Here is a 19165-nt window from a genome sequence, read left to right as displayed (position 1 = left end):
ATAGCTACATCAGGTAAGTTTTCTCTAGAAATTATTAAATTAACCTTTAATAATTTGATCTATGTGCTGTCTTTATGATGTGTATACAGCAGTGAGACTTCAAACATCATTACTGTAAAAAGAAGTGTTTTTGTTTCTTTCCTCAGTGCAGAAGAAATAATGCATTGTTGCTGTGTTGTATATTTACAAAGTTTTATCTCAAATATAATTCATTTCTACATCTGTCACTGCAGGGCTGTGTGCCATCACCTTGAATGCTCAACGTCAGTACCATATCATTGCTTCTAGAAAGAACTGGACTGAAGCACAGCGTTACTGTAGAGAGAAATACACAGACCTGGCTATTATTAGCAGCACAGAGGATGTGAAGACCCTGAATGACGGAGCAGTCGCAAACAATCATCTCAACTTTGTAAGTTCTGTTAGAGTTTTTATACACACACACACACACGTACGTGTATGTGTGCGTGCGCTGTCAAAATTAACGCGTAAAAGTAAATTAATCCCACATCATGGTCAACGCGATTAAAATTATTAACGCATCTGGAGTGCAGAATTACTCAAAATCCCTGAAATATTTCTGTCAACGCATTTCGTTTGTCCAAGTAGAGTTACCTTCGCACATGCGCAAATGGGCAGCTGATCTTGTAGTGACAGGCAGCTGAACCAATCCACTCAATTTGGAACACATCGGTCCTCTCGATGGGAAATTTGAGTATTAAAAAAATAACAAGACGGAACAGTCGACCGATATAAAGTATTATGCACCTTGTGGAAGAAGGAGTTTCCTTTTCACTGAAGCACTTCCAGCTTTAAATATCACATTGATGAGAAGCATACGATAGTCGGGGATGCTGCTAGCACTTTGGCTAACGCGTCACCCAGCTTGAGACAAACCACTCACGGAACATCGGGGACTCAGTAAGTCTGCCTCGGACATATTGACTGACACAATGCCAAGTGGATTGCAACAAACTGCAGACCTGTTAATACCATTGAGAACACGCGCTTTATATAGCTTTGGTTCCTTGTTTCAAGGACTTGAAGTGCCTCCCCAAGAGTGACAGAGAGATTGGATAAATGTTTACAGAGTTTTTTGTTAACATGAATGTTCAAGATGTTCAATAAACATGTTAAGTTCGTATATTTTTCCCTTTTATCTCGAGTCTGTTTGCTCATGCAAAATGAAATGCGATTAATGTAGAATAAAAGTGAATAATATTTAATATTATTCACTTTTATTCCTCCTTGAATCGCTACCTTATCGTGGTGGAGGGGTTTGTGTGTCCCAGGGATCCAGGGGCTATGTTGTCTGGGGGCTTTTGCCCCCTGGTAGGGTCTCCCATTGCAAATTGGTCCTGGGTGAGGGACCAGACAAAGAGCGATTCAGAAAACCCTTATGAAAAGAACATCGAGGGAACAGTTTACCCTGCCCGGGATAGGGTTACCGGGGCCCCGCCCTGGAGCCAGGCCCAGGGAGGGTGCCCGAGGGTGAGCGTCTGGTGGCCGGGCCTTAGTCCATGGGGCCCGGCTGGGCACAGCCCGAAGAGGAGATATGGGCCCATCCTCCCGCAGGCCCACCACCCGCAGGAGGCACCATAGGGGTCGGGTGCATTGTGTACCGGGTGGCGGCCAGGAGCGGAGGCCCTGGCGGACTGACCCCTGGCTGCCAAGACTGGCAATAGGGACATGGAATGTCACCTCTCTGGTGGGGAAGGAGCCTGAGTTAGTGCGTGAGGTTGAGGGTTACCGGCTAGATATAGTCGGGCTCTCCTCTACGCATGGCTTGGGCTCTGGAACCAGTCTTCTGTAGAGGGGCTGGACTCTGTCTCAGTCTGGAGTTGCACCTGGTGAGAGGCGGCGGGCTGGGGTGGGTATTCTAATATCCCCTCGGCTTGCTGCCGGTACGTTGGGGTTTTTCCCGGTGGACGAGAGGGTTTGTTCCTGCACCTTAGGTCGGGGAACGGTATCTGACTGTCATCTGCACTTATGCGCCGAGTGGCAGTTTGGAGTACCCAGCCTTCTTAGAGTCCCTGGGGAGGGGGGGGGGGGGGGTGCTGGAAGGTGCTCCACCTGGAGACTCTGTTGTCCTGCTGGGAGACTTCAATGCTCACGTGGGTAACGACAGCGAGACCTGGAGGGGCGTGATTGGGAGGAACGGCCTCCCTGATCTGAACCTGAGCAGTGCTTTGTTGTTGGACTTCTGTGCTAATCACAGTTTGGCCATAACGAACACCTTGTTCGAACATTGGAGTGTCCATAAGTGCACGTGGCACCAGGACGCTCTAGGCCGTAGGTCAATGATCGATTTTGTAATCGTATTACCAGACCTGCGACCATATGTTCTGGACACTCGGGTAAAGAGAGGGGCGGAGCTGTCAACTGATCACCACCTGGTGGTGAGTTGGATCAGGTGGCGGGGGAGGACGCTGGACAGACCCGGTGTACCTGAACCCGTAGTGAGGGTGTGCTGGGAACATCTAGCAGAGGCCCCAGTCCAATGGCCCATTGCTACGGGCCATTCGATTCCTATACAACCGTTGCAAGAGCTTGGTTCGCATTGCCGGCAATAAGTTGGACTCATTCCCGGTGGGTGATGGGCTCCGCCAGGGCTGCCCTTTGTCTCCAGTTCTGTTCATAATTTATATGGACAGGATTTCTAGGCGCAGCCAAGTGGCGGAGGGCTTTCGCTTTGGTGGCCTCAGAATCTCATCTCTGATTTTTGCAGATGATGTGGTTCTGTTGGCTTCATCGGGTGAGGGCCTCCAGCTCGCACTGGAGCAGTTCACAGCCGAGTGTGAAGCAGCGGGAATGAGGATCAGCACCTCCAAATCTGAGGCCATGGTTCTCAGCCGGAAAAGGGTGGAGTGCCCACTCCGGGTCGGGGATGAGTTCCTGCCCCAAGTGGAGGAGTTCAAGTGATAGGTTTGTAGCATAAACCTATTCGCTGGAACGTTGAAGACAATATAATTACACCGCAAAGCAAGACACAAATAGGCAAGCTTCTTCATGTTACTCGTATACGGGAGAGAACCGGACAAAGCGCCGTCCCTTCGCTTGACCCCAGTTGCTCTCGTCCGTTCTCCCGTACCACTGTCCTTTTATTGAGGTTACATGAATATGCATAGGTTCATTAACATATGACGTCTACATTCACACAAAGAGTACCTTGCCTGTGTATGTGGGTGTGTGTGTGTGTGTGTGTGTGTGTGTGTGTGTGTGTGTGTGTGTGTGTGTGTGTGTGTGTGAGGTCAAGATGTGACCCTGTGAAGCCTCCCCAAGGCTGGCGCCTAGAAGTCTAGCAGATTTATCTAAACAAAAGGCTCTTATACTTAAACAGATATACGTGTGTTTGCTATACCATAAATCAGCAAAGGAAGATACGATCTCTCCTCTGTAGGGGAGTGAACTCACCCCCCCTTCATGCTACACAGAGTTGTTACAGACCTCTTAGGATGAAACATTCTTTCAATCTACAAATGATTATATACTTCTAAGCATATATGAGTAAATGTTTCTAAGCATAAATGACAATCAACAATACAAAACCTATCATCAAGTATCTCGGGGTCTTGTTCGCGAGTGATGGGAGAAGGGAGCCGGAGATCGACAGACGGATTGGGGCTGCAGCTGCAGTAATGCGGACGCTGCACCGGTCCGTCGTGGTGAAGAGGGAGCTGAGTGTAAAAGCGAAGTTCTCAATTTACCGGTCGATCTACGTCCCTACCCTCACCTATGGCCACGAGCTGTGGGTAGTGACCGAAAGAACGAGATCGCAGATACAAGCGGCAGAAATGAGCTTCCTCCGAAGGGTGTCTGGCCTCTCCCTTAGAGATAGGGTGAGAAGTTCGGCCATCCGGGAGGGGCTCAGAGTAGAGCCGCTGATGCTCCACATTGAAAGGAGCCAGCTGAGGTGGTTCGGGCATCTGACAAGGATGCCCCCTGGGCGCCTCCTGGGTGAGGTGTTCCAGGCATGTCCCACCGGGAGGAGGCCCCGGGGCAGACCCAGGACACGCTGGAGAGATTATATCTCTCGGCTGGCCTGGGAACGCCTTGGTGTTCCCCTGTATAAGCTGGAGGAGGTGGCTGGGGAGAGGGAGGTCTGGGCCTCTTTGCTTAGGCTGCTGCGACCCGGCCTTGGATAAAGCGGATGAAGATGGATGGATGGATGGATGGATGGATGGATGGATGGATGGATGGATGGATGGATGGATGGATGGATAATATTTTATAGTTATTAATACAAATTAATCCAAAGTAACCCTGTGATAAATCTGATTAAACATTTTAATTGTTTGGCAGCACTAATATATATATTATATATTAGTGTATACTTACCTATTATTATATAGTTTTTTTTTTGTATTTCACAGGAGAGAACCTGTGCTAAAAGATTGAAGAAAGCTATTCAAATTTTCTTTGAATTTAAGCATTTAACATTCTTTGAGTTTAAAGTTGAAAAAATGTAATTGCAACCAGCCTCTTGATCAAGTAATTGCGATTAATCGTGATTAATTACAGAAAATTGTGAGAATAATTAGTTAATTTTTTTAATCTATTGACAGCACTAATATGTATCCCTCAAGCTCGGGTCCTCTACCAGAGGCCTGGGAGCTTGAGGGTCCTGCAGTATCTTAGCTGTTCCTAGGACTGCGCTCTTCTGGACAGAGATCTCCGATGTTATTCCCGGGATCTGCTGGAGCCACTCGCCTAGTTTGGGAGTCACTGCAACGAGTGCTCCGATTACCACGGGGACCACCATCACCTTCACCCTCCACATCTTCTCGAGCTCCTCTCTGAGCCCTTGGTATTTCTCGAGTTCCTTCTTCCTGATGTTGCTGTCATTGGGAACCGCTACATCGATCACTACAGCCGTCTTCTTCTGTTTGTCTACCACCACTATATCCGGTTGGTTAGCCACCACCATTTTGTCCGTCTGTATCTGGAAGTCCCACAGGATCTTAGCTTGGTCATTCTCCACCACCCTTGGGGGCATCTCCCATTTTGACCTCGGGACTTCCAGGTTATACTCGGCACAGATGTTCCTGTACACTATGCCGGCCATTTGGTTATGGCGTTCCATGTATGCCCTGCCTGCTAGCATCTTGCACCCTGCTGTTATGTGCTGGATTGTCTCAGGGGCATCTTTACACAGCCTGCACCTGGGGTCTTGCCTGGTGTGATAGACCCCAGCATCTATGGATCAGAGCTTGTTCCTGTACTGCTATGATTAGTGCCTCCATGCTGTCTTTCAGTCCAGCTTTGTCCAGCCACTGGTAGGATTTCTGGATATCAGCCACCTCTGCTATCTGCCGGTGGTACATACCGTGCAAGGGCCTGTCCTTCCATGATGGTTCCTCGCCTTCCTCCACTTTCTTGGGTTTCTGCTGCCTGAGGTATTCACTGAGCACGCTGTCAGTTGGGGCCTTATTCGTGATGTATTCGTGGATGTTCGTTGTCTCTTCCTGGACTGTGGTGCTGACACTCACCACCCCCCGGCCTCCTTCTTTCCGCTTAGCGTACAGCCTCAGGGTGCTGGACTTGGAGTGAAACCCTCCATGCATGGTCAGGACCTTTCTTGTCTTGATGTCAGTGGCTTCTATCTCCTCCTTTGGCCAGCTTATTATCCCAGCCGGGTACCTGATCACGGGCAGGGCGTAGGTGTTGATAGCCCGGATCTTGTTCTTACCGTGTAGCTGACTCCTCAGGACTTGCCTGACCCTCTGCAGGTACTTGGTGGTTGCAGCTTTCCTAGCGACCTCTTCATGGTTCCCATTCGCCTGCGGGATCCCCAGGTACTTGTAACTGTCCTCTATGTCTGCAATGTTGCCGTCTGGTAGTTCGATCTCCTCAGTTCTGGCTACCTTCCCTCTCTTTGTTACCATCCGACTACACTTCTCCAGTCCGAATGACATTCCGATGTCATTGCTGTATATCCTGGTGCATCAAGATTTAATCGATGCCTCGTTCAATCTTGGCATACAGCTTGATGTCATCCATGTACAGGAGGTGGCTGACAACTGCTCCACTCCGTAGTCGGTATCCGTAGCCAGTCTTGTCTATGATCTCACTGAGGGGGTTGAGGCCTATGCAGAACAGCAGTGGGGACAGAGCATCTCCTTGGTAGATCCCGCACTTGATGGTGACTTGTGCTATGGCTTGAAGTTGGCCTCTAGTGTTCCCGCCACATCTCCATTGAGTTCCTGATGAATACTCTTAGCATCCTGTTGATCTTATATAGTTCTAGGCATTCCTGGATCCATGTGTGGGGCACTGAGTCATAGGCCTTCTTGTAATCAATCCAGGCAGTGCACAGGTTGGTCAGTCTGGTCTTGCAGTCTCGGCTGATTGTTCGGTCTACCAGTAGCTGGTGTTGTGTGCCCCTTTCTGTGCCCCACTAATGTATTGAGCCATGTGCCTGTTCATCTTAGCCGCTGTGATGCCTGACAGGAGCTTTCACGTGGTGCTGAGGCAGGTTATTGGTCGGTAGTTGGAGGGGACCGGTCCCTTCTTGGGGTCCTTGGGGATCAGGACCGTCCGACCTTCGGTTAGCCATTCCGGGTGTCTCTCGTCAACTAGCAGCTAGTTCATTTGTGCTGCCAGACACTCATGGAGTGCAGTCAGCTTCTCAGGCAGTAGGCGTGAACCATGTCGGGGCCTGGTGCTGTCCAACTCTTCATACTGGAAACCCTTTCTTGGATATCTGCCACTGTGATGGTTACTGGAAGCTGTTCAGGGAGGTTTCTGTGATCTGCCCTCAGATCCACTAGCCACTGAGCATTGCCGTTATGGGTTGCGTCCTTCTCCCATATGCTCTTCCAGTATTGTTCCATCTCCAGCCTTGGTGATGCTGTTCTCATATTGTTCCCCTGCCACTGAGAGTACACCTTGGTTCGTTGCATGAAGAACAGATTTATGTTGTAACTCATCAATCTCTAGCTGTGAGAGCAGCACCTTGTTTTAAATGTTGGAACACTGAGCTACTAGTTGTTTCACCGTCATTGTGGATGTTGGGTATTGAAGAATCCATAGGTCCCTCATCCTATTCATGTAGCCCCTTCCACCAGGGTTACTTACGTAGTAACATTGCAACAACGCCCTGTTTTTGTCTCTTACCCAATGATGCCTTCTTGTTCCAGTAGCCCACTTCTCGTCAGAGTGCCCTGGTTCCTCAACACCTGATGCAGACCTGGTTGATCAGGGCGATGTCCAGCCAGGCATGCCTTCATATTTATCTGTCTCGCTCATGTCTGCGGTAGGCTCGCTTTACATGGGGGGCCTAGCCTTAGGACCCCTGCTGGATACAGACACCCCAGGCGGGAATCGAACTTGCCATCCTCCACTCCAAAGGCGTATAAAAAACACCCAGCACGCCCCTGCGGGCGGTTTATCCTTCAAGCTCGGGTCCTCTACCAGAGGCCTGGGAGCTTGAGGGTCCTGTAGTATCTTAGCTGTTCCTAGGACTGCGCTCTTCTGGACAGAGATCTCCGATGTTATTCCCGGGATCTGCTGGAGCCACTCGCCTAGCTTGGGAGTCACCGCACCTAGTGCTCCGATTACCACGGGGACCACCGTTACCTTCACCCTCCACATCCTCTCGAGCTCTTCTCTGAGCCCTTGGTATTTCTCCAGCTTCTCGTGTTCCTTCTTCCTGATATTGCTGTCATTCGGAACCGCTACATCGATCACTACGGCCGTCTTCTTCTGTTTGTCTACCACCACTATGTCCGGTTGGTTAGCCACCACCATTTTGTCCGTCTGTATCTGGAAGTCCCACAGGATCTTAGCTCGGTCATTCTCCACCACCCTTGGGGGCATCTCCCATTTTGACCTCGGGACTTCCAGGATATACTCGGCACAGATCTTCCTGTACACTATGCCGGCCACTTGGTTATGGCGTTCCATGTATGCCTTGCCTGCTAGCATCTTGCACCCTGCTGTTATGTGCTGGATTGTCTCTGGGGCATCTTTACACAGCCTGCACCTGGGGTCTTGCCTGGTGTGATAGACCCCAGCCTCTATGGATCTTGTACTCAGAGCTTGTTCTTGTGCTGCCATGATTAGTGCCTCTGTGCTGTCTTTCAGTCCAGCTTTGTCCAGCCACTGGTAGGATTTCTGGATATCAGCCACCTCCTCTATCTGCCGGTGGTACATACCGTGCAGGGGCCTGTCCTTCCATGATGGTTCCTCGTCTCCCTCCTCTTTCTTGGGTTTCTGCTGCCTGAGGTATTCACTGAGCACTCGGTCAGTTGGGGACATCTTCCCAATGTATTCTTGGATGTTCCTTGTCTCATCCTGGACTGTGGTGCTGACACTCACCAGTCCCCGGCCCCCTTCCTTCCGCTTAGCGTACAGCCTCAGGGTGCTGGACTTGGGGTGAAACCCTCCATGCATGTGTATATATATATATATATATATATATATATATATATATATATATATATATATATATATATATATATATATATATATATATATATATACATATATATATATATACATATATATATATATATATATATATATATATATATATATATATATAACACCCAGCACGCCCCTGCGGGCGGTTTATCCTTCAAGCTCGGGTCCTTTACCAGAGGCCTGGGAGCTTGAGGGTCCTGCAGTATCTTAGCTGTTCCCAGGACTGCGCTCTTCTGGACAGAGATCTCCGATGTTGTTCCTGGGATCTGCTGGAGCCACTCGCCTAGCTTGGGAGTCACCGCACCTAGTGCTCCGATTACCACGGGGACCACCGTTACCTTCACCCTCCACATCCTCTCGAGCTCTTCTCTGAGCCCTTGGTATTTCTCCAGCTTCTCGTGTTCCTTCTTCCTGATATTGCTGTCATTCGGAACCGCTACATCGATCACTACGGCCGTCTTCTTCTGTTTGTCTACCACCACTATGTCCGGTTGGTTAGCCACCACCATTTTGTCCGTCTGTATCTGGAAGTCCCACAGGATCTTAGCTCGGTCATTCTCCACCACCCTTGGGGGCATCTCCCATTTTGACCTCGGGACTTCCAGGATATACTCGGCACAGATCTTCCTGTACACTATGCCGGCCACTTGGTTATGGCGTTCCATGTATGCCTTGCCTGCTAGCATCTTGCACCCTGCTGTTATGTGCTGGATTGTCTCTGGGGCATCTTTACACAGCCTGCACCTGGGGTCTTGCCTGGTGTGATAGACCCCAGCCTCTATGGATCTTGTGCTCAGAGCTTGTTCTTGTGCTGCCATGATTAGTGCCTCTGTGCTGTCTTTCAGTCCAGCTTTGTCCAGCCACTGGTAGGATTTCTGGATATCAGCCACCTCCTCTATCTGCCGGTGGTACATACCGTGCAGGGGCCTGTCCTTCCATGATGGTTCCTCGTCTCCCTCCTCTTTCTTTGCTGGTTCTGTGGAGAACAGCTGGTTTATTCTCCTGCCTTCTATCTCTCTGGTGTACCTCCTCAAGCGGCTGGCCAAGGCTGTGAGTCTTTGCTTGGCAGTTTCCAAGGCCTCAGGTATGGACAGCTTGCTGTATTTCTTAGGCACCTTATTTGTCGCACCTTTCTGCAACTCCGTTACTTGGCTAACCTCCCTCCGTGCTACTTTGATCTTGCCCTCTAGCCTCCTTCTCCATGGAGGGTACTGCCCCTTGTCGCTGTTCAACTTGTAGCCAAGCATCTCACTGATCACTGTTGCCGTATTGTAGATCAGCTTGTTAGTGTCGGTAATCGTGGTTGTAGGTATTGCCCGTAGTGCTGCATTAACATCATCTAGCAGACCTTCTGAGGGAACTTCACGTAATCTTGGTAACCGGCTACGCGGGATCCAGGTTTCAAGCTTGGCCATGATCCTATTTTTCAGGTCAGTTCCTCTCGCACTCAACGATCCTTCTCCTATCGCACTTGGGGCTATGTACCCAATCTCGGGTGGGGGTGATGATATCTCCCCCCTGACCTGGCGTCCTGACTCCTCCTTGCCGTAGCATTTGTGTTGTACCTCGTCAATCTCTAGCTGTGAGAGCAGTCCCTTCTTTCGAATGTTGGAACACTGAGCTATATATATATATATATATATATATATATATATATATATATATATATATATATATATATATATATATATATATATAACTTTAATATACTGTGTGTGTGTGTGTGTGTGTGTGTGTGTGTGTGTGTGTGTGTGTGTGTGTGTGTGTGTGTGTGTGTGTGTGTGTATTCATATCTTTGTGGGGACCAGAAATATGAAGTTTAATATGCATGTGGGGCATTTTTGAGACTTAAAATATGGTTTTATTGTCAGGGCTACAATTAGGCTATGGTTAGGTTTAGGGTAAGCGTTAGGCATTCACTTTTGATGGTTAGGGTAAGTGGCTAGGAAAAGTATTATGTCAATTTGATGTCCCCACAAAATATGAATATGCAACATGAGGGGGGGATCGAGACAGATGTTAGCTATGGACGCTAACGAAGTCATTTTAAAATTTGTCTTTGCAGTATGGCTGGATTGGGTTATACAATAAGATTTGGAGCTGGTCGATGTCAGGCACAGATGTCTACAAAAACAGTGAAGCTGAGTTCAGAAATTGGGCACCTGGTGACCCAAACAACCAGAACGGTAATGAAGAATGTGGACAGATGATCGGTACCGGAGAATGGAATGATGTACCTTGTTATCTAAATGTTATGGCAGTCTGCTCCAGTGTCAGAGGTGAGGATTTAAACAGTTTAAAGACCACAACACAAACCAGTTTCAGCTCTGCATCTATGAGTTATGCCTGTTGCTGCACAATTTTATCTCTTTTCATACAGCTCATATTGATAACTAAAGATCAGAGAGTTGAAATGTAAGCAATAAAACGTGACTTGTGGATTTAAGAAATTAAGTGCAGCCTGTCTAGGACTGAGGACTGACACAAGTGGATGCAAAATATTATGATGGCTCAAAGGAGCTTGCAAAGAAAAGCGTCTGGACCTCCTTAAGTTGCTTGAAGACGTTTCCCCTCTCATCCGAGAAGCTTCTTCAGTTCTAAGGTCAAATGGTGGAGAGTCCCAGATTTAGAGGGAGACCTTAACCACTTAATATGATTTATTTAGACTGTAATGCTTTTTGTTTTGTTTGTTTTTTACATATTAATGTATTGCAAAAATATTTTATGATATTATATGGCACTTCACTTTGATCTGTTTCAGGGGCTAATGTGACTTTTATCTTAATCAATAATCCCATGACATGGACGGAGGCCCGGAGCTTCTGCAGAGCTCATTACACAGACCTGGCCAGTGTGAGGAACATGTCAGAGAACCAGAAGATAAAGGAGCTGATACCTGCAGGACAAAAGGTCTGGATCGGCCTTTTCAGAGGCTGGATGTGGACTGATGGAAGTAAAACCTCATTTACATACTGGAATGTGAACCAGCCTAGCAGTGTCGTGTCGTATAATTGTGCAGCACTATACTTTGGAGCTGCTGGAAAATGGGAATCCTATACATGTGACTTTCAGAGAGGATTTATTTGCTACAATGGCTCAGGTACCCTCCAGGTTTACTTTGATTGCAGTTGCTGATATAACAAAACCCGCTGCACTAACAAAAAGTGACTTATTCTTAAGAAAGTGAGAAGATGGGTTTGTTTGTGTTGTTGTGAGGTTCATGCTAAGTTACACTAAGCTTTCTCTGCAACTAACAGCCAACTTCAAAAGGTCTCACATTAATATCCGAACAGTTATCGTCCATGTCACTGATAAATCTGCTTTTTGTTTGTTGAAGAGGAAAAGCAGAAGGAAGTTGTGCCACTTGTTTCAAAACATGTGGTGAAAGTGAGGCTGGAGAAAAGCCCGTCTCTTGGTCTGAAGGACTCTGCGGTGCAGGATGAGATGCTGCAGCAGGTAATCAAATCTGTAACAGATGTTTTATGGATTGATTAGTTGTCTGTATTTAATGTGGGGGGCATTTTCACAAATCATACTGAAAACAGAGGTAGAGTCCTAAGTTTCCAGTATCAGCAAACTTGAAGGCGTACACATGTTTCATTCTTCCTACTTTGATGTTTTCATGGGCTCTGAAAATGGGATGTGGGAAAAGAGATGCTTGAGAGAAGAAGTATGATATTTCAATTTTTTCTGCAATTTATTTTAAGCATGTTCTAACCATGAAGAGTGATGCATAGGACCAGGGCTGTGCAGAGATGTTTGAAGGGGCAGGTGCTTAAAGTTAAAAATGGGCACATAGAACCAGGCTGAACAACAACACACATTCATCTAGAATCTAGTATGGAATCGCATCATGTTATATCACTGTCATCGGGCAGGGACAATGCAGAGCAAACAGACTATGTCTGCCTGTTGGCTACAACGTTGCTGCTGCTGCTGCTGCTGCTGCTGCTGATAGAGCTGGAGGGCAGGACTGTGCTGATCTGAGACTGCAGACATGAAAAAGTCCATTGGAGAGACGGTAGCTGATTAAACCATAAGACAACAAAACTGTAAGACATAAACTCGGCTCTGCCTGTGAATCACTCTTTGCCTCTCTTCCTCCTTCATCTCCTCATCTCATCTATCACTCTCCACCTAAGAACAAGGCACAGTCTGCTATTGCATTAATCTGTTATTTAATTATTCATACTTAACGACTCTTGCACCTAATCCATAATAAAGTAATGATAGAAAAATGTTATAGAACCAAAACACTGCAACTGTGTTGATCATTGTTTTTATAATAAAATATCTCCACAATGCAACAGCTGGTACAGGTCTTATTGTTACCTGTGCACTTTGTAATCCAGCTGCTGAGGGATCCGCAGCCTTTAGCCACCCTCACAGCTCCTCCTCATGTCTTTACAGGGCATGTCTGGACAATGTTATATCATGAATAATAATTTTGAAAATCTATACACACACACACACACACACACACACACACACACACACACACATACAGTGATATTTTATACCTTCTGCAGAATACTGGATATACTTTCCATACTGATCCACAATCCTTCCCTTCTTATTTATTCCTAGCGCTTTAATAATAAAGTGATGAGAATTTTAAAAAGCAATAAATATACAATAATGTATTTATGATGAATCAGTTTGTTTGACTATCCACTCTGTGCAGGCAGAAATCTTATTAAATGCTTAAAGTGCAGAGATACAATAATGTTGCTGCTGTAAAAATCAGCATTTTGTCATTTTGTAAATGTAAATCTAATATAATGTATTTTCTTTAAAACACAATGTTTGCATTTTTTAATATCACTATTATAATAATACATAATTATGTGTATTTGCATATTAGATCGTTTATAGTGAAATATAAGCCCTCCAGAAAGGCAGGGAAAGCCCTGTAACTTACTTTAAAATTAAATACGTTCCCTACAAAATGCAGTGAATGAACTAAGGTGAAATCTAAATCACATCACAGTTTTTGAAGGATCTTGGCTGGTAGGTCGTTCCATCTTGGAGAACTAACCACAGATCTTCTGTGGATGTAGGCTTCTCACATCCTTCTGTCTCGTCATGTAATCCCAGACCAACTGCATGATGTTGAGATCAGGGCTCTGTGGGGTCGTACCATCACTTTCAGTACTACTTGTTCTTCTTCACGCGGAAGATGTTTGGGGTTGTTGTCCTGGTGCAGAACACATTTGGGGCCAATAAACAATCATTTACATTTCTGAAAGCTCTGTAAAAAATGTTTACAGCATTTTTTCACATCTGCTTGAAACATTTGCACAGTACTGTGTTAACATTTCACCTTTGAACCCTGAGTTGTTTGACAGTTCATTAAGAGCTGTAATCGAACTCTTAGACAAACGTTTTTTCCGTCTTTGTTTCAGCTCAAAAAGAAGCTGAAGGACCAGGGAGTGAATGGAGACATCACAGTGAGCTGGAGGAAGCAGTCAGACGGAGAAGTTTTCCATGAGGAGGAGACGAAGAAGAAGAAAAACAAAAATGATGAGTGTTAAATGTTGGTAGAAAGTCAGCTTTAACAAACGATATGTGTCCTTTAACCCTCTCGAGGCAGGCGTCACCGATTTGCAACAGTTAAAAACTAACAACCTGATTACCCCACATACGTATTTTATGAGGTTTTTTACTCACTGCAGGACTTGGTTGTGCATTAGCAACAAAAAGTTTAATTTGAGCCTGAGAGGGTTAAAAGTAAGAGAAGATTCTGCAGTTTGTCTTATTATTGTTGGAATCTTGGATAATCTTGGTTAATGCTAATATGTGCTGTTTCTTTAATTCTGTTTATTTCACAACTCAACAGGAAGTTGTTGAATTTTTTGGCAAAATTAGTAACGTAATGTTGGGTTCTTTTTGACATATGTACACTGTACTTACATATAATAGAGTATAATGTCTTTATGCATGAAAGAAATCTCCGTCCGTGGATCGGGTTTCCTTCGAGACATGGGCAGCGATAAGCAGAGTTCATCCTTTAACATATAACAAAATTAAAATATTCTCATGCATGATCAACGGTTAATCACGGTACCGACTGGAGTACCGGGAGCAGTTTGGAAGAACAAGAAGACGCGGAGACTGTTCTAGGTGTCATTCCAAACTGACTCAAAGTTTATTTTCTGTGCAACAGTTTTTATAGGCAGGCAATAAGTTTCAGTTCAGACCCTGCCCACTGGGTGGGGTGGTGTCCTGACAGTTAAATTCCTTTGTTCAGCAAGGGCAATAAAAAAAGCACTCACAAAAACAATAAATCTTTACCGAGATCTCCTACATCCTGAGTTCTGACACAAAAACCAGATGGTCTTCACATAAACATTTTCTGCAAGGTAAAGAGTGATTTGTTGGTGTTTTTCCTCCAACCTTAGTATACACCATAAATCTTGAGTTGACAAGGCAAAAGAAAATAACGGTTAACATAAAGAGCTTTGTTAAGTTACAGAATCTTCAGTCTAATATTATCATACAGGTCCATTAAACACTAAACATTTAGAATCCTTTAGTGATATAAGTTTGCACATGGTAGAATATTGCATGTAGTTATTTGCATTAGGAAATGTTTAACCATATATACCTAAAGGCACATAATCAATTGTGTGTGTTCTTTAGCAGGCTGCAAGCTTGAGGTACACTGAGGAATGCACTCAAGGAATGCACTATCCCAGTTTAAGTGCCTTGTTTACATATAGATGAACTGTTGGATTTTCCAGACCAGCAGGCCAAAGGAAATGCCCGTGGGGTTATAAGAAGAGGAGATGAAGTTTTAAAACAAAGGGCATTGCAGAAACAGGGTCCTTTGTATAATATCATCAAAAACAATATCCTGTAAATGCTAACCGTAGTGCTAAAATTCACAACAATGCAGCTCTTTGTTTTTCCATTGTTGTCGCTTGTCAGTTCATATATCTGGTTAATGAAAGTTGAAGACAACAACATCAGGGAACTTAAACCGCTGCTCCTCTGTGCTCTTCCAAAAATTGGAAAAATGTAAAACACTACTGATTGCCTCAAAGATAGTAAACTCAATTTGTAATCCACAGCAGGTTGGAGAAAGAAGACTTCACACACTTTTAACAATCACCCACTGTGCTGTGCAGTCACCTGATTCGAGCTATAACTTCACTATAACTAACCGCCCTCTCCTTTTCTCTGGAGCAAAAGCTACTTTATCACATAATCATATTTATTGAACATATTTCACTTCAGTTTGCATAATTTCAACATTTTCATTTTCAAATTAGTTACTCAAAAATGACTTATTTTGGTTGTTCATGCATAGTAAAATATAATAAAATCAAAAACGTTTGTTTCTGTCTTTTTGTCTGCTCCACTTTGGTCACACAGGCACTTTGTTAGCTCTGATTAGATTTCATATTTGATCAATTAAATTACAGCAGGAACAACTATCAGCAAAAGCACATATTAAACTGTCACCCTACATTGCACCCATAAGGGTGGGATTTTAGGCCTTTTACTCGTGGGAGTGATAACTGCTAATAATGGCCTTGAATGTATTGACCTGAAGCAGGTGGTCCTTCCTCTCCTTCACGTTTCCATTCACTCTGGGAGAACAGCACATCCCTCACTCTTTCACAGCAACTGTCTGACAGTCTATAAATGCACCTATGTGTGAAATGTTTGGGTTTCTATTATAAATCGATATTTTTTAATAATGTCTGTGAAGGTTCTCAGTCATCCAGGTCATCGTAGTCAAAGGAGCTTGCAAAGAAAAGCGTCTGGACTTGTTTAAGTTGCTTGAAGACGTTTCACCTCTCATCCGAGAAGCTTCTTCTTTTTTAATAATATATTTATAAATTATATATTATATAAAGTAGGAGGAATGGAGGGCTGATTCTGTTCTTCCACATTCTGCCTGAGAAGCAAGTCCGTGTATTCTATATACAGTAATAATTCATGGCACGGTCCTTCCCCATTTAGCGTGGTGTGAGACAGGGCTGTGCGATATGACCAAAATCTCATATCCCGATATGAGACATTTCTCGCCCTGATAACGATATGTATCGCAAAATAGTGCATTTGTGTCAATCCTGTGAATCTCGGACAACTAGTCTTGTGTGAATCAGCTGGGCGTCGTGTACCTGGATTCGAGTTTTTGACCAATGCATGAAATGATACATTTTTAGACATAAGTTGTAACGGCTGCCGTTTTTTTTGTGAGTCTTTATTTTTAGCACCTGACGGCTCTTTTTTGCTTCTCACCCGTAAACTCTCTCCATACTCTTTCACCTGATTCCTGCATAGGTGGTTGAAGAGGTTTGTCTGAGTCTGTGGTGGGGACGAGTTTGCGGGATAATTTGCATAGTACAGCTTTATGGTCAGTGTCAGACTTTTCATAACCAAACCACGTCCGTGCTACAGAGGGAGCCCCTCGTTTAGTATGAAGGTCCTCGATTTGTTTTGACTGGTCCTTCTGATGGAGCTAGCTGGTTCTGGCTCATCTTCACTGGCCATGCTGGTATTCTCTGTGCCTTCATCCACGTGGTGACTGTAAGCACCATTTATAGTAACTTTTATTTGAGGTAATTTGTTTGATGCATATTCTGAAATTTGATGTTTGAGAATAATGTATAACATCATCATTTCAGTTTATTTTGAAACATCTCAACAGGATCTTGAGCTTTATTGTGAAATGCCCTAATGTGAGATATGACTACGCCTGCACTGTATGGCGACGCATCACAAGCTAGTTGCATAGGATCGAAATGCATTAAAGCATCAGTCCCTAACCATGCAGTCTTTGTCTCTTTCAATGCTTAAACACTGCTCTGTCCATTCCCATGTCTTGTCATTGTCCTCACGTTGATGAAGAGGATATTGAATAAACCTTCCATAATACTTGAGAAGTCCCAGATATTTGCACAGTTGACTCACATTTTGTGGAGCAGGCGAGTCCATCACTGCTTTGACTTTTGATGGTGCAGAAAAGAATAGCTGGGGCTAGTCTACAGTGTCTGTGGAGGCTCCTGTGAGTCACTGGTGTCAATAGTTCTCGTGTTCTCATCAACACACATTTGCAGGTATGCCTGACTGGGATCAGTTTTGATGAATTTCTTTCTCTCCAGCCAAACTTGCAAACAAATCATCGATGTGCGGTACTGGGTATTGTTCTAACTCCAACACTGGGTGTACATTGACTTTGAAATCCCCGTAGACTGTCACTGCATCATCTTGTTTCATTACAGGTACTATAGAAGTGGCCCACTCACTCTGGCTGACTCATTCCAGTACACCACCCTCAACAAAGTCTGTAATTCATTGTCGACCTTTGGCTTAATAGCATAAGGAGCAGATCTTGCTTTTACTTTCAGGTAAACGACTGTCAGGCTTACATCTTCACTGTGCAGCCTTCGGACTGCAGCCCAATCAAGTTTTATTTTTTCCATTCACAACTGACCAACCAGAGAACACCACGTATGATGGCAGTTCCAAAACTGACCATTGGTTCACCTCTATACGTTTTTAAAATGAGGTTGGAGGGCTGCAGTGGTAGGTGATGTAAGGTCTTTTTTTTTTTGGGTGGGGGGGGGGGGGGGTAATTTCGGAAGAATTATGTCATGAAGCTTGCCAGTTTTGTTTTTAGATTTATCTGTGGTGAATATAAAGTTTTATTTTTTAAAAAATCCCTTAAAAGTGTTGTTTAGTGTTTCATGGTCATATATTGTGTTCCCAGACACGTCTTTAACAGCACATACTGTTGTTTTTTCCTTTTAACTAGTTAGCCAGAAATCGACCAGATTTATTACTATGTTCAAAATTTTGCAAACAAAGTCTTTCTACTAAGAGTCAAACCTTAAATACTGTATGTGTAGGTTTAGGATGGAGAAAGGTTCGGGCACGTGAAACACAAGGAGAGCACAGGCAGGAACTTCTGCAACAGAGGAGAGAAGTATCACTGGACTGGGAAACAAGTGAGTGGGTTGAGTTCAGTAGTACTTGTGGATGGTATGTCCTTACCTGTAGATGCAGGCCGACTGGCATAGGAGGGGTAGCTGTGAGAGTGTCCAGGGGAGGAGTATGCAGGTGAGATGGATCCAGGTTCCAAGGGGTCCAGAGGGGAGATATATCCACAGTTGACACGACGGTCAGGAGGGCAGGCTGAGCAGCAGGTGAGTGTGAAATCGTTTGTCTGCAGGTAGACCGATAAGCGCGACAGGAGATCGCTCTGGAGACAACTGGAGATGGAAAAACGTTAATCCAAAAACAGGGGAGCATGAATAACGAACACAAGGAAGTCCGAGTTACCACCAACGGTAGCAGGATGGCAGAGGGTGGCAGGCAGCGCTGGTTTAAGAACCCTCCAGATAATGGCCCGGAAATTAGGAACAGGTGATGTGCTGACAAAACTCCACCCCAGGGGACGAGGACGTGGAACTGGTCTCACACCCAACCAGGCACCGTTTGATCCTTCCATATACTTTTCATTTCTGATTACTTTCTCTAAGAATGTGCTTTCTCTTGTTGTCTCTTTTCACTCAGTATGTAAACTTCAGTATTTATCAATCACAGTTCAAAAGTTGGTTTCTCAAAAATGACTTATTCTGGGGGTTTTCAGCATAATAAAATCCAAAAGGTTTCTGTTTCTCTGTCTTTTTGGCTGCTCCACTTACCTCATACACAGGCCCTTTGTTAGTTCTGATTAGATTTAAGATTTGATAATAAATTCAATTATAGCAAGAATATCTATCAT

General features: G+C 44.9%; 1 protein-coding gene across 1 annotated transcript; it reads left to right on the top strand.

Moving 5' to 3' along the window:
• Positions 1–239: 239 nt before the first annotated feature.
• On the top strand, positions 240–15754 carry LOC145423202 (L-selectin-like). The gene is made up of 6 exons (XM_080295419.1): positions 240–412; positions 10490–10703; positions 11186–11524; positions 11762–11880; positions 12303–12476; positions 13830–15754. Exons 2-5 carry the CDS (start codon positions 10532–10534, stop codon positions 12423–12425), a joined length of 753 nt encoding a protein of 250 aa, XP_080151545.1. The 5' UTR covers positions 240–412; positions 10490–10531; the 3' UTR covers positions 12426–12476; positions 13830–15754.
• Positions 15755–19165: the final 3411 nt, after the last annotated feature.

This window comes from Astatotilapia calliptera, chromosome 20 (assembly GCF_964374335.1).
Source record: "Astatotilapia calliptera chromosome 20, fAstCal68.1, whole genome shotgun sequence".
Taxonomy (NCBI): Eukaryota; Metazoa; Chordata; class Actinopteri; order Cichliformes; family Cichlidae; genus Astatotilapia; species Astatotilapia calliptera.
This window is presented reverse-complemented; position numbering and strand designations above follow the sequence as displayed.